The following is a 16,687-nucleotide window of genomic DNA, read 5'->3' on the forward strand; positions in this document are numbered from 1 at the left end:
AATGTCTGATTTTACATATAACTACCTGTCTTCTCCCTACAAGTTAATTATTATGATATAAATATCAACATATAATGCTGTAAATTAAAATGTGAAAAGAAAGAAAAAAATCAAACTGCCCCATGACAGATTTAAGTTCCACTTTCCATGATCCACGACCGATGGAGAAGCATCTTGGCAGCAGGGATTTAAACCTTTAACTGAAAATGTCTGGGAAAAATCTAAAGTGTGAGTGCACTTTGAAAAGCAAACAGCCCCAATGATCACCAAATCCTGCAAGCGTGTTATATGCCAGGTGAAGCCGAGACAACGTTCGCGTTTGTAGCAGAAAAACATCATGACAAGAGGATTGTAAAAGAAGTAGAGAGCACGCGCAGCAGGACAGCAGACTTTTGCTCTGTGCGCTCCGCTTCTCGTCACCGGGTGCCAGCTGCTGACTGCTTGAGTGACACGCGAGCGCGCACTCCAAACCTCTTTTAATTAATCTTCTCCACCCCTGCACCACGTATGCAATAAGAAGCTACTCTTTTTTTATGTCTGTTCCCTAATCAGTTGCATGATTTCATACAAAAGGAGCTTTACACACAACCTTATCCCAGCTGAATATTTCATCACACACACACACACACACACACACACACACACACAACACACACACACACACACACACACACACACAAACATTATCTAGCGATCAGTCGACGATAAGCAAGACTTGAAGATTCTTAGTCGGGGACACCCCTAACATACAGTATTTCCCTTCTCATATACCGACGATCACAGGGCGTCATGGCATCTCTTGACTGTGTAAATGTGTCTTTGTGGTGTGTAAGCATGCAAGGAGAAAAATATCGGGGAGATGGTGTGTGTTTGTGTGAGTAAGCCTGTATGCCAGACTATTTTTTTTTTTTTTTTACAGTTTGTTTGTTTATCATGAGTGTTACTGTGTTTTTTTTCCCCCCTCTTGTTTGAATGTTGTGTAAACTGGACAGTGTGTGTGGAGCTCAGTGTGTGTTGCCTCATAACTATATCACTGCCAGTCACACTTCACTGGATGTGTCTACTCACCACAATATCTCTATTATTATATTTTAGGCCTAAAGCTCTTTCTACGTCTCTCTATAAATCAAACAAACACAGAAGAAGCAGTAGTGTACACAGTAAACAATGAGCCCTGTACAGACACAATCGCATCACGTGCAAATCATGGATCTAATTTCTTGCACATTTTTTCTTCAATATTCCTATTTGGTTATATAATGCAAGTGCAATTTTTTCCTATTGTGTATATATATATATATATATCTATATATATATATATATATATATATATATATATATATATATAAATACCAGCCAGCTTTTTCTTTTTATATTATCCAGACTGTGTGCACCAGGGAGCGAATTCAGGCTTGGGTTGAAAAACTGACAATTCACACAATACATTTTTTAAAACTGCATTCAAACTTCAGCATTTTGTTTATGTTAGCGACAGAGAGAGGATGTCCAAAATCCCATACAAATATATTTTTTGCCACCACACTTTCAGACTGACACTGCTCTCCTTATAGTCAATATACAAAACACTATGGGAATTACTACTTTACACCAAAACACACTGGGGAACTATTTCCTCTGTAACTGACTAATTGACTAACTTGTTCATTTTGAGTTAAAAGGTTAATGGAAAAGCACAAAAACTCTTACTGTAATTACAACGGGCGGACAGTTTATAAGACTTTATAAGTTTATAAGTTTTTGATGCTTTCTGACCTGGGGTTAGCCTTCTCATTGTATCAGTTAGGAATAGATATAACGCTGAAATCTATTCTGTTTTTCTGTGATGTTGTTCTACTTAACATGTTATAGTGTTGAACTTGCCTGTTTTCTCCAATGACCCCTTATTTGTTCTATTTTAATCTGTGTACTGCATTTGTTCGGTGTAACCTTTTACAATATATTTCTGCACGGCTCATCTTCTTTGCCAAAATCTGTGAGGTTCCATTTTTATCTAAAAAGTACAAAGTTAAGTAACATTTCAAACAGGCAAGCGCAGCTATTGAGTGAAATTAAATCTGGCCATTTGTCCTCTGTTAGACTGTTAGACCCGACTATAAATGCCAACTCTACATTGTCAAATAGGGACTGTTAAAGGACATATCCTACCCTTTCCTATCTTAATGAAATGTCAGGCTATTGACCTGCCTTTCTCTCCGATACTAATTTGACATCCTCTTTGACCTTTGACCCCTGTCCCCGTGATGTTTCAGAGCCTGTGGAGGTCGTTCAACAACCTGAAGGATGTCGGGGTGGTGCAGGTAAAGGTCATCAGGGCTGAGGGACTGATGGCAGCAGATGTCACAGGTAAGGCCAAACAACAGGACTATAACCTCTGCCATTCTCATATACATTGTTAAAAGTTAGTCTCTTCATTTTTCACTCATATATTCATACACTTAAAAATAATCTGACAAATATGCTTCCACTTTTGCTGCTGCTTTGCAGTTTCTGTTGATACTTCACTATCATCGAGCACCACAGAGCATCTGATGATAATAATAATAGTAATACTATCAGTAATAAGAGAATTTTTTGCTTTAAATAACTTTTGCTTGAGTTTTCCATTTTGACATTTCCGTGGCACATTTTCCTCCACCAGCAATCTGCCATAAATCTAGCCAAAGATAACGTCAGGGTTTAATTTTGGTTTAAGGGATGATCCTCTGCGAGAATCCTCAGAGAGAGTTAAAGTCTACTTTGTGCAGGACGCAAAATTTGTCACTGCATTTTTAGAAAAGATGCAGGCTGCTCATTTGAATAATAGAGAAAAAGTACATATTTGAACCAACAAATCTCTCTCCCTCCTCCCGCTCTTTCTCTGCTTGCTCTCTCTGAATCCTCCATTCTCCATTAATTCTTACTTTTAATTAGGTCTACAGTGGACAGGCCTAGTTTTTCACTCTGTATTATCTAGTAGAGAGAAGGAAGTGTGTGTGTGTGTGTGTGTGTGTGTGTGTGTGTGTGTGTGTGTGTGTGTGTGTGTGTGTGTGTGTGTGTGTGTGTGTGTGTGTGTGTGTGTGTGTGTGTGTGTGTGTGTGTGTGTGTGTGAGCAAGAGAAAGAGAGAGAGTTAGTTTTTCTCCATTTTAAACAGTCCCATTAGCCAATACAGAGTGGAGCTGGTTGATTTGGGTTATTGCGTGGAGCGACCGGAGCAGCCAGAGTGCAGGGCTAATGGCTCTCTGCCTCTTGTATTTCACTCTTTGCAGAAATCTGCTCCGTGACCTCGTTGTAGAGCTCATGACTCAGTCTGAGCCCCATGGATCCATCCAAAAAAACGAAAGAGTAAAACTGTGGAAATATAATGGCTAGTGGCTGTTTGTTTGCCTTTCACTTTGTCTCCGCTGGTTTGACGTGGTCATAGAGAACATGTGTGATTTCGGAGCAGTGCCTCTGCAGCCTGTGGTGATTTGAAATTATTGCTACAGGCTTACTTCACAGTTAAAGTGCAGCATGTCGTGGTGCCGACCAGGGCTAATATTTTACATAGAAACTACTAAGACATGAATACAAAACAATTGGAAAAAAGTGTTGAATTCAGATTTGAAAACGCACAACAAATGTGCTTTTTTAAAATAAGACTGACAAAGAATAAGAATAAGCTTTTCAGAGAATGTGAACATTAAATAATACAGTACATTTAAACATTTTCATCATGTGCTAAAAAACACAATACAGGCGAAGATGTTTCCACATGAGATTATATATTCACAAAACCAAACAGCTTTTTGGGCTTTGGTTTCACATGTAGGTTTTTCATGCATTTTTTGTTTAAGCCAAAGACCTCTCAAATTTAGACAGTCCAATGTGTAACCTTATTTGGCTGTCTAAATGTCTTTGGCCCAACAAAGATAGATACAGTAGGTAAACTGATACAGATAACCGACAGGCAAAGGGGTTGTTTCGAGATGGCTTATTCTTGTGTGTGTGTGTGTGTGTGTGTGTGTGTGTGTGTGTGTGTGTGTGTGTGTGTGTGTGTGTGTGTGTGTCAGAAACAATAGCGCTGTAAGAGCCACATAAGAGCCTTCAACCACATGAACACGCTATTTTAACAGCCCAGACCAAGAGAGGGTCAGGAGCAAGGTGAGAGACAAACAGACGGACAGACAAACGGAGAGAGGGAGAGTTCACCATCTCTCCCATTCAGGCTGCCTGTCTCCTCTCCCATCTTTTTCCCTGCTCCTCCCCTCTCTCTCCTCTCTGGCCATCTCTCTCTCTCTAATTGAAGTGTTTTTGTGGAGTAGCTCCTCTCCAGCCCGAGTAGGATAACTGAAAATAGTCTCTAAAACCAACAATCCTTTTTGTCTGCCAGCTCTTGTCCCCCTGAGTGGATGCTATACTGTTATTACATTTCAATAGTAACACACACATGGACACACGCACACATGCGCTTCCAACGGCAACACCATAGCACCTGTAGACTTCTTTCTTTTTTCACTAAATATCACAACAAAACCTGTCAGTAAAGTGTGGATTCTGCACGGCATCACTTGACACATGGAGGACTACTGTAGATAAAATTGTATAGCCTCATTGTATTGTAATAAATGCAACAAAAATGCGGTTGATTTACATTTTAAAGTGTGAACCATAATTAGTTGTGATTATACGGACACACGAGAGCGTGCGCTCCCTCTCCAACCTCAAACTCCTCACTAACTCTAAGCTTCCTGCGAGGCAATTACAGCGCGCGCCCTCGTCTCCGTGCTGTATTCTTCCTCCACACTTATCTTGGGGCACGCTGAAATGAGTTTGAGCCCGCTCCTCGCTCAAACCCCCCTGCCAGCGCCACAGAGACGGGACCCAGAGGGGGGGAGGAGCTTTGCTCGGACATTACCTGGATGATCTCTGAGTGGCGCTCAAAACCTGAGCGTGTAATTGGTTAAGACAGCCGCCTCTGGTGCTGACGGCCAATAAGGTGAAAGTTCATCACCAATGACAACTGGCTCGCTGTGGCAACACAGCCGGCCATGTCATTAAAAACAGAATATTAGACAGAAAATGGGGGAGGGACAGGGTTCTGCAGAGATAATTTCCATCTTATAATTTGGATGATTGCATTTAAATTTAATCAGACTTGATTTGTGGGGACAACATTATAATCGTTTATGCTATGGAAGCGCCCGGATAATTAAGGACGATTTCAGATATTCACTACTGTAAAAATATTGAGTGAAAACTGCTGGCAAAATATATTCTTTTTAGTTTGTGTGTATCCATGATGGGTCCAAGGAATAATTAGCATTTGAACACAATACATAAATGATGTGCTATGCAAGAAATGTATATGACTAGAATGATTGAGAAGTGGGACCTGAGTCTATTGCCTTTTGTCTATTTTAATGTATCTTGTTTTCTATCGTAGGAGTCATAGCTGTCAATATCCACTTCAAACACTCTACGTCAATAGAGCCCCACAAACAGATATGAAAGGCAACCCCCCCCCCCCCCCCCCCCCCCCCCCCCCCCCCCCCCCACACACACACACACACACACACACACACACACACACACACACACACACACACACACACACACAAACAAAAAAACACAGTACACACAAACACACAGACATGCTTCCCATGAGACACACACACACACACACACACACGCATGCACATACAGAAATGTGGCGGAAGGTTTTGAACTCAATCGGAACTTTATTAAGTCTTACTATGCAACATTGCTGCTTTACTAACATTTCACTATTCTCACTATTTTCAGTGGGAATTCGTGTGGGACATATTTATTTTTTTTTAACTTCCTGACCCAGTCTTTTCAAGTGATAAGCTTGAACAAACAGCACAAGGGCTCCCGACAGTTTTAATAAAAAAGAATGATCAAAGCCAGAATTAAGAGTTTTGTTGTTTTTAGTTCATTTTGAGGCAATCGAAGGGAGGTGGGCTGGCAGGCATGGGGAGCTGGTCTCACTTCTTTTTGTGTACAAAGAAATTGAAATGTAAGATGTTAGTAAACAAATATAGAATATATAGGACATTACTGGTTTTGATTATTATAGTAGAGTATGCTATTCTCAGGAGGAGGAAATAACTCTGTGATTATGTTTATTTCTCCTCACCCTCTCTCTACCCAGTTACATAACTGTAGTAAATTCTGAATTGAAAGTTTTGTTCGGAATGAATTAGCATTAATGAATATGATTTATAGTGAACCATATATCATATCTATGTTTTATAACATCTGAGAGTCTTTAAAGTTCATACGCAGTGTATTCAAGTTTTATCTTTTGGCAGCAACAGATCACGCAAATTATTTCCTATGTGATCCTTGAGTTTTTAAAGTAATTTAGTTGTTTAGTTGTTTTGTTATTACTGCAAAATGACTTTTTATATCCATGAAACCATTGTTGCTGCCAGTGTATAAACTCTGTGCAGCAGGGCTTTCCCTTTTAAATAAACATGTGAGTTACATTTCTATTTTAATATTCAAAAACCTTTTCACTGTTTTTATTTTATTTACATTTATGTCAATATAACAAAGCAGAAAGGATGAGGAGGCTGTTGCCGCTACCGTCTTACCGCTCGCTCGGAATCGCTAATCATGGACCAGCTATGTTTCTCACACCCCTTCTCGGCTGTCTTTATCTTCTACTTTGAACTTCTGTGGCCTTCAGAGCCACATCGCCCTCTGTGTTCTCGGCACCATCTATTCTCAAAGTCTTCTCTCTCTTTTCACTCTCCCACCCCCTCCTTGTGACTGCCCAGGGCATAGTTGTCCTGGAGCTTATCTTCTAGTCGTCCATGTTTCCATGGTGTTACTAGAAACGGCTTGCAGCTGTTCCACTGATATACTGTTTTATAATATATATGGCATCAGGGCTAAAAATGAAAGAATCATATTATGACAGTTCTGATAAGTCCAGGGTATTGGAGCTGACATGTGGTAGAAGGGGAGGATGCTATTCACTATCTGTCTTAATAATATGAGGGATTGGAGATGGACAAAAACTGCTGGAATTAAGATTCTCGCTTTCCTTGAAACCTCAAGCTAACAAAAGTTTAGTGTCTACTGTATTTAAATATCTCTTTCCTATGAAGGTCATTCTTGTATGCTTTTTTTTTTTTTTGCTCGGCAGGTAAGAGTGACCCATTCTGCGTGGTGGAACTGAGTAACGATCGGCTGCAGACGCACACAGTCTACAAAAACCTCAACCCTGAGTGGAACAAGGTCTTCACTTTGTGAGTGGCTTTTACAATACCCACATGTCACACACAGTTTGCAGTAATGAAAATAAAAATGTGTTTTTTAACATGTACATTTTGAACAGTCTCAATATGTATATATATATATATATATATATATATATATATATATATATATATATATATAACATACATACTGAGACTGAGACTGAGACGAATATATATATATATATATATATATATATATATATATATATATATATATATATATATATATATATATAGTATAGTGTTTTTATAATGTGTTGTATGCCTACAGTAAATCCAGGAAGACATTTACATAAGAGAAAAAGAAGGCTTACCACTCTTTTCCTTATTTAAAAAAGATCTTGTTTAAAATGTATAGTTACACTGACATCATAGGTAAATGTTAACGTAGATCTAACTCTGCATAATTCCTAGCATATATGATACCATTTTATTCTAGGGTACAAACTTGTGAATTCCCAGTGATGGGACAGATTAATTTAGTCATTCTTTCAGTGCACATCTTTCTCATAGCCTCCTTTCTATACATAACATCAGCTATCTTCTTTCTAGCCTAGTTTTCAAAAGATGACACGTCTGAGCCTCACACTTTAGTTCTACTTAGCTCATGCAGTAATGTAGTAGAATATGACATAAAGCATGTTAATGGGGATTTTTAAACATTTATGTAAATGTAATAGATGTTATGCCTCATATAGTGTTTCAGATTTTAAATTGTTTTTCTGTGAGTCTTAAACATTTAGAGAAGCTTTTGCATGACATGATAGCTTTCACAGTTTTTCAGTTTGTAACCCATATTTTGGGATCTATGTCATTGTTGTTGTCTTTGTGTGTGGTCCAGTAACGTGAAGGACATCCATTCAGTACTTGAGGTCACTGTTTACGACGAAGACCGAGACAGAAGTGCAGACTTCCTGGGGAAAGTGGCTATTCCTCTGCTAAATGTGAGTCAAAGGCAGATTTCTGTCTGTGTTTCTTTTTTCTTTTCCTTTGGGGGTAATAGAGAGAACATAGAGCGACGGAAAGAATGAAAACGCACAGTGAAAGATATAAAAAGCAGAGGTTATTTTTGCAACTCCACAGATGAGACTGTTGTTATTTCACAAAGAGAAGGAAATGACAGGAAGGAGAGAAAAAAAAAAATGGAAGAGAAGCTGAGAAAAAAGAAGAGATTGATAGGTGAGAAGAAAGAAAGTGAGGGGATGAGAGATGATATGAAAATGACACTGATCGAGAGATGGAACGATGCGATTTATAGAAAAAGAGACAGAAGAGTGTCTTTTGTATTTGGAAAAAATATAGATGTGCCTGTGAAAGTACTGTGAGTCTAATATATCCATGCTCTGCTGTACAGTATGATTCCCCAGGATAGTTAATTTCTGTTTGACAGAGCCGAGCTGCAGTGGGTAATGAACAGGTACTTGTCAGAGTTGCCACAGTTGTTTTGGGTTCCCTGTCAGCGCCAGCAGCTGGGGTTCAAAGGTGGCCCGGGGAGCCGATTCAGCCGGGTATTGCCAGACAGACGCCTGTCATGTCCCTCTCCCACAGATCCAAAATGGAGAACGCAAAGCCTACGCCTTGAAAAGCAAGGAGCTGACAGGGCCAACAAAAGGGGTCATCTTTCTCGAAATAGACGTGATTTTTAATGCTGTAAGTCTTTCTTTAGCTTTTTTGATTCTCCACCCTGATTTTTATTTTTTTTATTTTGCCCCCCACCACCCATTGTTCTCTCCAGCACCCTTCGCTGCTGTTGTCTTTATTCTGTTTGTCCCCCCTCCCTTGCTTCCATCTCATCCCTCGTCCCTTGTCCCTCGTCCTCGTTTTGGCTTTAATTATCGAAGACTCCCTCTCAACAGCCTTTGTTCGCCCATTCACCATCGCTGTGTGTGTCCTATAGCGGCCATCTTACAGCTTTCTCTCTCGCTCTCTCTAGCCTCTGACATGGGGCACGCTCTATGCATGTGCTGCCAGTATAATTACGCTGTGTTAGAAAAACCTTAAAAACTAATAAAAAAAAAAAAATAGCTCCTGGCTAATTCATTGTCATCATCTCTGCCATTTTATTTATCTGTATTATTTGAAATTAGTGTAATTTCACTCTCACCGTTTGCTGTTTATGAGGCTGTGTGTGTTCACTCCATCCTCCAGGTGAAGGCTGGTCTCGGGACGTTGATTCCCATTGAGCAGAAGTACATCGAGGAGGAGCCCAGAGTGTCCAAACAGGTCAGCCAACATTTATCTACTGCCCCTGTCCACCACTGTACCCCCTATTCTGCTCAAATGTCTGATGCAAAACCAACAAGCCTGGAGAGTGGCACCTTGTAAACCACAACAACTGTGTGGGCACGATAGAACAGGGTGATTGAAGGAAAAACAGCATTTAGTTTCTTTTTTTTTTTCCTTCCCTCCTCTCTCCCTTCTCTCATCTGTTCCCCCCTTGCAACCACTCTGAGCGGTGAATAGAAATGTCAAGCTGTCAGCTCTGGGGTGCATAAGTAGATTGGCCATCCTTATAGTTGGCCCTCTTTGCCACTGCTGCTTTGCACTTCATTGTCACGCCGCTCAGTGTGGCGGCACCACAAAGGGCTGAATAGTAGGGGCTGGCCCACATCAGACATGTCATATGAGTGACCGTTTGGGCTCAGCAGTCAATGCTGCACCATGCACAGCCGAGCACAGCACACGCTTTTGTCAGACCTCCATCTATTCCCTCTTTTCCTCACTGTTTCTGCCTTCTCTGTTGCTCTCTGTCTCTGCTCACTCTACGCTTTACTCCCAAGTGCAGAATCTTTTTTTCATCTCCATTTCGCCTCTGACTCATAGAGATGACCCATGTCAGCGTCTCGCAATGATGATGTCACTGGCTGCTTTAGAGGATTGCCCCGTGAGGGCTCTTTTGTGCGGTAGCAGCTCCCCTGCTGTTGCTTGCTGCTTAGTGTGGCACACACACACACACACACACACACACACACACACACACACACACACACACACACACACACACACACACACACACACAGTAAAGAAAAAAAAAACTCATAAGCTGCCTGCCAAACGAAACCATTTATTTGTAATTATGACATTTTACTTAATAAATGACATTACCACTTTTCTAAGTGTTTTTAAGGAATAACTCAAGGCACTCTTTAAAATAATTTATGAAAAATGAAATATTCTTATCAAGGCAGTTATGGCAATAATGAGCCCAGAAGAGTACAGCATGTACATCAAGTGCTTGCGCTGAGGAACGTGGAAATGGATAATTCAGTCTTGCTGTCCTCAGGGTCTTTGTCTCCCCAGCAGGACACCATACAGTCATCCTCAGTTTGGCAACAAAATGCTTCACATAATTATACATAGAGAAGGAGGAATCCTCCTCATCAAGCATCAAAGCAGCCAAGCCACCCCTAACCACATACATACAGTACAGACAAGTAATAGACTTTACTGTAGTGCTGCAAACACATACTGAATACCCACAGTATACACGCATTCAAACACACACAAGCGATTTTCCAAAGAGTAAAATAATGGCCTAGAATTTTTTGTACAGCGATCTGCAGAGACAGTTTGTCCTTTGGGAGCACTTTCTCCTGGTGGTGACCTGATTGGGTGGTTGGAGTTCTGCGCTGCTGTTATGTTATTCCCTGAATGGTTGGCAACCCATGGGGATGACAGCAGTTAGCCAGTTCTCTCTCATATCTGGCCAAAATGCACAGAGAACCCAGGGAGTGAGTTGGAAATTGTTATTATTGTACTTAACTTTATCACTGGGAGAGTAGACTTAAAGAAACATTGGGAGTCAGCTTGTCACACTCAAAGCAGCCATTTGTCCTGTATGCTGATCCACATCCTTATATAGCTGTCCAAAGAAGGAAAAACACACCTCATGGTGTCCTCAGTGCTGTTAAGTTGTAATATGGAAGCCAAAGTGAGGTCAAAGCTGCAAATCTCAAGTTGTAAAAGTTAATGCTCCAATTAACTTTCCAAAGTGACAGCAGAATGAGACACAGTGGGGTTTGAACTTACCATATTAGGACTTTCTGCCATTTTAGCTATGGTGATAATTGTACGATGTAACATATTTACTTTCTAAATTGTGATGAATTCACAGCACAATTAACATAAAAGAGGGGGAATTGACCTCTATAACATTCTGTCCTCACAAATGTCTAGATCAGAGATGGGCTGTAAAAGCTGTGCTCACGTTTGTAATAATAATTTTGCTCCTGTTTACTTTGTCTTTTGAAACAACCTTTGAAACACTATACAGTACATGTGCAGCTTATGTAGAAAAGTCACAAACCTTGTTGTCACACAGAATCTCATCGGTCACATATTCACAGTACAGCATGTTATTAGGTCTGTTTTTACTGAAGGTTTATATGTGTACGTACTTATGCTTTTATAATGGAGTGAATTATCATGTAAATAACACCATGCTGTTTTCCTTGCTACATTTCTGACCTTAAATGTTCACTTTTTGTTTTTGTCTCATTTTCAGCTGCTGTTGCAAAACTTCAACAGAGTTAGACGCTGCATCATGTTCCTGATCAACACAGGCTGCTACATCAACAGCTGCTTTGAATGGGACTCTCCACAGAGGAGCATCTGTGCTTTTGTAGTACGTAGAGGTGCACTTAGATATATACATATACAGTACCATAATTTGTAGCATATCACATACAAATTTGCTCAGAAACTGAAACGGGATCTAATTTCTTGTATCTTTTTGTGTACAATCATCCTTTCGCCACAAAGACGATTATGCTGTATCATTAGTTTGGTGTATTAAGAATTTAATGTAGAAGAAAGACCATCTCAGAAGTGTACCTAAATGTAGTTGGGCCTACTATTTTGTTAGAATAATTACATCACACTTTGATATTAAATGAGCCCCACTCACATTGATGGATCAGTACCATTCTAAATGGACTAACAATAGTTGTTATATATTTGACTGATTACACTTTTTATGCCAGTTAGCATCTGCATACACGCAGCAGGAGAGCAACATGTTCACAGAGGCTGTAGGACCATTTCTGCTAACAAAGTATGGATCCTTCACTGGTAATTGCACACTCTAACACGAGGGCTTGTTGATGTCTCAAGCACAGTTAAGTACATTCCCACACTTTAACCCGCACTACAGACTGTTACTCACACACTCAAATATCTTGATATGATATCAAGTCTCGATTGTCTCGATTACATCCCTTTTTCTGGCTTTGTATTAAATGTCAAAGCACACATGCTATATACGTGGCAAGTGTCTGTTTTGGCACTCAGTTGCTGGGAATGAGTGGAGAGTTGGTGTTCCAGCCTAAACACTATTTTAAATGAGACCGTCAGACATCGAAATACTTAGGAAATGCAGCTATAATCTATCGGAGTGTGTCAAGCTGTTCGTGCACACAGGACAGTGGAAATGGCAGCTTCTTTCTCTCTTCTCCCGTCAGCCTCCTCTTCATCTATTCTCTCTTTCTCTCTGCCCTCTCTCCCTCTCCCTCCTGTCATCTGTGTCTGGTATTAAAAGGTGAAGTGTAATTGGACAGCAGAGCTATCCGTAAAAGACATTCTCCTGCAGGGTGGTGAGCGGCTGCATGGAGGATCCTACCCTAAAGATGACAGAGCAGGCATTTAATCCTGTCTGGTTTAGTGTCCTGACTTAAGTAGCTACAGGACAGGTGGCCCCGCCCCGCCCCAGCCCTTTACCATGGGGGCACAGAGTGTCTCCACAGCAGACATTAGACATCAGCAGCATTTGGCTGTCTGACACCAGTTTCGCCTCTGTAGAGGCTGCATGTGTGTGTTTGTACAGCAGGTCACAGTGTCATCACAAGACATGGGTCAGAAGAGACAGAGTATTGATCAGTTAACATTTTCCCTCTCTGTGTGTGTGTGTGTGTGTGTGTGTGTGTGTGTGTGAGCCTGGCATGTGCATGTACGTTTGCATTTTCTCTGAACTGGGCGTGAGCCCCCCCCCTCATCTTTTGGAAGTAAAATGAAAATATCAGACAAAAAGCTTCAATGTCAGCACACATGCACATGCCTTGTATAGCCCTTCACCCTTTTGTGGAAACAGCGTATAGTACATCTGTTTCTGAGTAACAGTGCCGACTATTCATATTCTCATTGTACTCACTTAAATTCAAAGTATTCAGAAGACGATAAAGGATGTATCTAGGCCAAGGACGTAACGTTTTATAGTTTATAGAAAGTCTGAAATTTAGGTGTCATTGTGCTTTTCCTCTCCCCACCCCCCCACCCCCCTTGCTCTTTTGGGAGTCTGTTATCGTAGAAGTGTGCACTTAGCTAAAAGCATCAGAGTATTTAGGGCCTCTTCTCTACACAGGTACTCCCTCCTTTCCCTTCCATTTCTTCATCCCTCTCTCATTTCTCCCTCACTTTGAGAGGCCTCTTAATCACTTCGCTCATCTCTTTAAGTGGGTTTTTATGGGGGGCCATCTGGCCAAGGTGGTGCGTTCATGAAGGTGTACGGCTGTGTGTGATTACGGGCATGTGTGTCTGTTCACATGTGCACGTGTGTTTCTGTCTGGCTGTCTTTCTAGACAGATGTTACACTTAACTTTCCAACACGGCTGTAGCTGGTGGAGTTGTGGGCAATTCAACCTCTAAGCTTACAAAGGTGCACACTTCTTAACTGCTAAGTGAGCCCGAGGGAGGGAATTTAAAGTGTTTTCATATATTTGTGTTATTTTGTGGATGAAATAGTACATCAAAATGCAGTTGTCATACTGTGTCACTTCACAACATTCCCTCGATAAAAAATATCAAAATGTTCTCCATGGTCTCTGACTCTCCTTCTGCCCGCTTCTGAAATGCCAGCCGCATGTACACATCGCCCGTTAGTGCCAGCTGTGATTAGTGTGTACGTTGTGTGTGTTTTGTGCGCATGTGAGAGAAAGAGAGATATCTCATAGTCTCACATGCAGCCTTTCTCTCTCTCTCACACCCACACTGCTGTCACCCACCCATCCCGACAGTGAATCAGCCACCGTGGCAGCTTTGCCTGAGGCGTTGGCACAATGGAAGGGACTGGAGTTACCTCCTGTCCTGCTTGATGGGTGGTGTCTGTATGTGTGTATGTGTGTGTGTGTGTGTGTGTGTGTGTGTGTGTGTGTGTGGGTCTTGGTGTCTCCGTCTCCCTGTCTCGGGGTTAAGCGTCTGCTTCCTCTCTCCACACCTGCAAGATGAGTGTCTCTCCCTTCTATCCGTCCATCCATCCATGTTCCTTTTTTTTTTTATCTCTCCCTCCCCTCCTCTCCCTTTGCCTTCTCTCCCAGAGAGTTGAGGCCATTGTGGGGCTGAGCGGTGTTGGGTTCTGTTCTCCTGCTGCTGCCAGCTCTCCCCACGGTCCCTGCAAGACAAGGCTGTTATTGCCCCAGGGACCGCAGGCCTCAGCAGCTCTTCCTCCAAACAAATTTGCTGTAACTTTATCTGCAATTGGGCCCTGAATTGGGAGCAAATAGAGGCAGCTTTGTGAAGCTCGGGGAAGGGTGAGGGCAGCGAGCTGGGGGTTGTTGGGGAGGCAGGGGAAATGATACCGGGCTCTTTTATGTCAGGCAAAGTAGGACTCTTATCAGGAAGAGAGCCCAGACAAGGGAGCTACTTCTAGAGGAAACTGGAGCACCTATCACCTGCTTTGCATTTAGATAAAAATTCACCCTGCTGAAAAAAGCAAAGAAAAAAAAAAAAGCAAATACAGGTACAGAAGCAACTATTGGAGTGTGTGTGTGTGTGTGAGAGTGTTTGCACATGTCTGGCTGGCAGTTTGATACACACACACACACACACACACACACACACACACACACACACACACACACACACACACACACACACACACACACACACACACACAGTGCAGAGACACCATAGCAGTCAGTGGTACACACCACTCCAGGTCTCTTTAAATTGCTCCTTTGACTCCTCTTCAAAGAACCTGTCTAACTTTTAAAAGTTTTAAAGTCGGGAGTTCGTCTTTGCCCACAGCAAGGGACAGCTTTGAAAGATATACTTTCACATTTTACTGCTCTCCTGATTTGCAAAATGAATGATAGTTGAAATATAGTGGCATGACTAACAGAGAATACCAAGTCAGAGTTTAATCACCAGAGATAGAGACTCGACAGAAACTGCGTGAGGCCTTTTGTTGAGATGTCAGGGACTCCGCATCTTTACTTCTCATACCGTGTGCAGTTTCATTACTGTGGCCATAAAATGGTGGATGCGTTGTTTTAATTTTTTATTTCATTACAAAATGACTGGCTTTGACACATTAGGCTTAGTCATTCAGGGTGCTTTTTAGAACAGCATAAATTGTGCTGTAGCTCTATATTCTGCAGGAGTACAGCAGGGGGCAGTCTAGCACCACTGAATGATGGGTAGGTCCGTTCACAAACAGGACACAGTCTCCCTCCCTCCCCTGTTCCCTCGAACTTAACAGGACTTCTAGTTGCTATCTGGCAACACTTAGTGCCAGAATGGAAATTGATGTAAGAGAGATAAAGGGGAACTCTGAAATCCAAACTTCAGTTTCACTCCACTGAGACAGAGCAGGGGGAAAGTTAGCCTGGTGTGTGGTTAATGTAAGCCAAAGTACTGAATATTACCCTCCCACAGTGCCACGGCTCAGAGCTGCAAGGACGCGCGTTGTGTTTTGAAACAAATAATGCAAGATACAACTCTCGACGTGCCGCACTGAGTGCTTGAATAAATCATTTTCACTTCTCTATTTTGTTAACTTTTTTTAATATGTCTTCTTGTGTTCAGGGGGGATTTTTTTTTAACATTAAGAGAAAGCATCAAATATTATAACTAATGAAATTCAGCTACAGACACTTGTCAAAATAATTAAGTTTGCTGATTTTGTGTATTGGTATTTTAGCCCAAATATTACAAATTCATCTGCTGCCATGTTTTTACTTTGTTCGTGTTAGTGGTTGTCTATTTTAATTATACATCTCATTTGAATTACAGCTTGCGCTTGGATGTGAAGTTTGCCCAGTTCAAATGTAGCCTTTAACTGTGTTTGAAATGGTTCAGCAGATTTGAAAGCAGAAAATATTGTTTTGCTTTGTTTTATGACAAGTGAATAGTTTTGTTCCCTGAAATGTTTTTGTGTATTTCACCAAAGATATGTTGAAGCACAAATGATTTTTAAAAGAAATGAAGATAGGTTTTTATGACTGAGTAGATTTGCTGTTTAAAGGTAAACTGCTGCAAGTAGATTTTGTGACGAAATCAAATGTCCACTATAGAATAAAGAACTAAACTAACTCTAAAATTGATATTTATGTTATTTAGTAGCTCAGATAATTACAGATATTTCTTACAATGGTAGTATGAGAAGGAAAAAGATGGCACGTCTCTCATTTTAGTGTTATGTATTTAT

General features: G+C 41.1%; 1 protein-coding gene across 7 annotated transcripts in view; it reads left to right on the top strand.

Moving 5' to 3' along the window:
- The window catches only part of mctp1a (multiple C2 domains, transmembrane 1a), a 138,719-nt gene that overhangs the window by 82,384 nt on the left and 39,648 nt on the right, over positions 1-16,687 (top strand). For 6 of the 7 annotated variants that reach the window (XM_039802831.1, XM_039802832.1, XM_039802833.1 and 3 more), the window contains 6 exons: positions 2,271-2,364; positions 7,155-7,257; positions 8,111-8,213; positions 8,818-8,919; positions 9,418-9,492; positions 11,774-11,893. In XM_039802831.1, the coding sequence (XP_039658765.1) occupies positions 2,271-2,364; positions 7,155-7,257; positions 8,111-8,213; positions 8,818-8,919; positions 9,418-9,492; positions 11,774-11,893 (597 nt within the window). The remainder of the gene's footprint in view (positions 1-2,270; positions 2,365-7,154; positions 7,258-8,110; positions 8,214-8,817; positions 8,920-9,417; positions 9,493-11,773; positions 11,894-16,687) is intronic. The other variant, XM_039802834.1, reaches the window with a different exon arrangement.

The sequence above is a fragment of the Perca fluviatilis genome, chromosome 6 (assembly GCF_010015445.1).
Source record: "Perca fluviatilis chromosome 6, GENO_Pfluv_1.0, whole genome shotgun sequence".
NCBI lineage: Eukaryota > Metazoa > Chordata > Actinopteri > Perciformes > Percidae > Perca > Perca fluviatilis.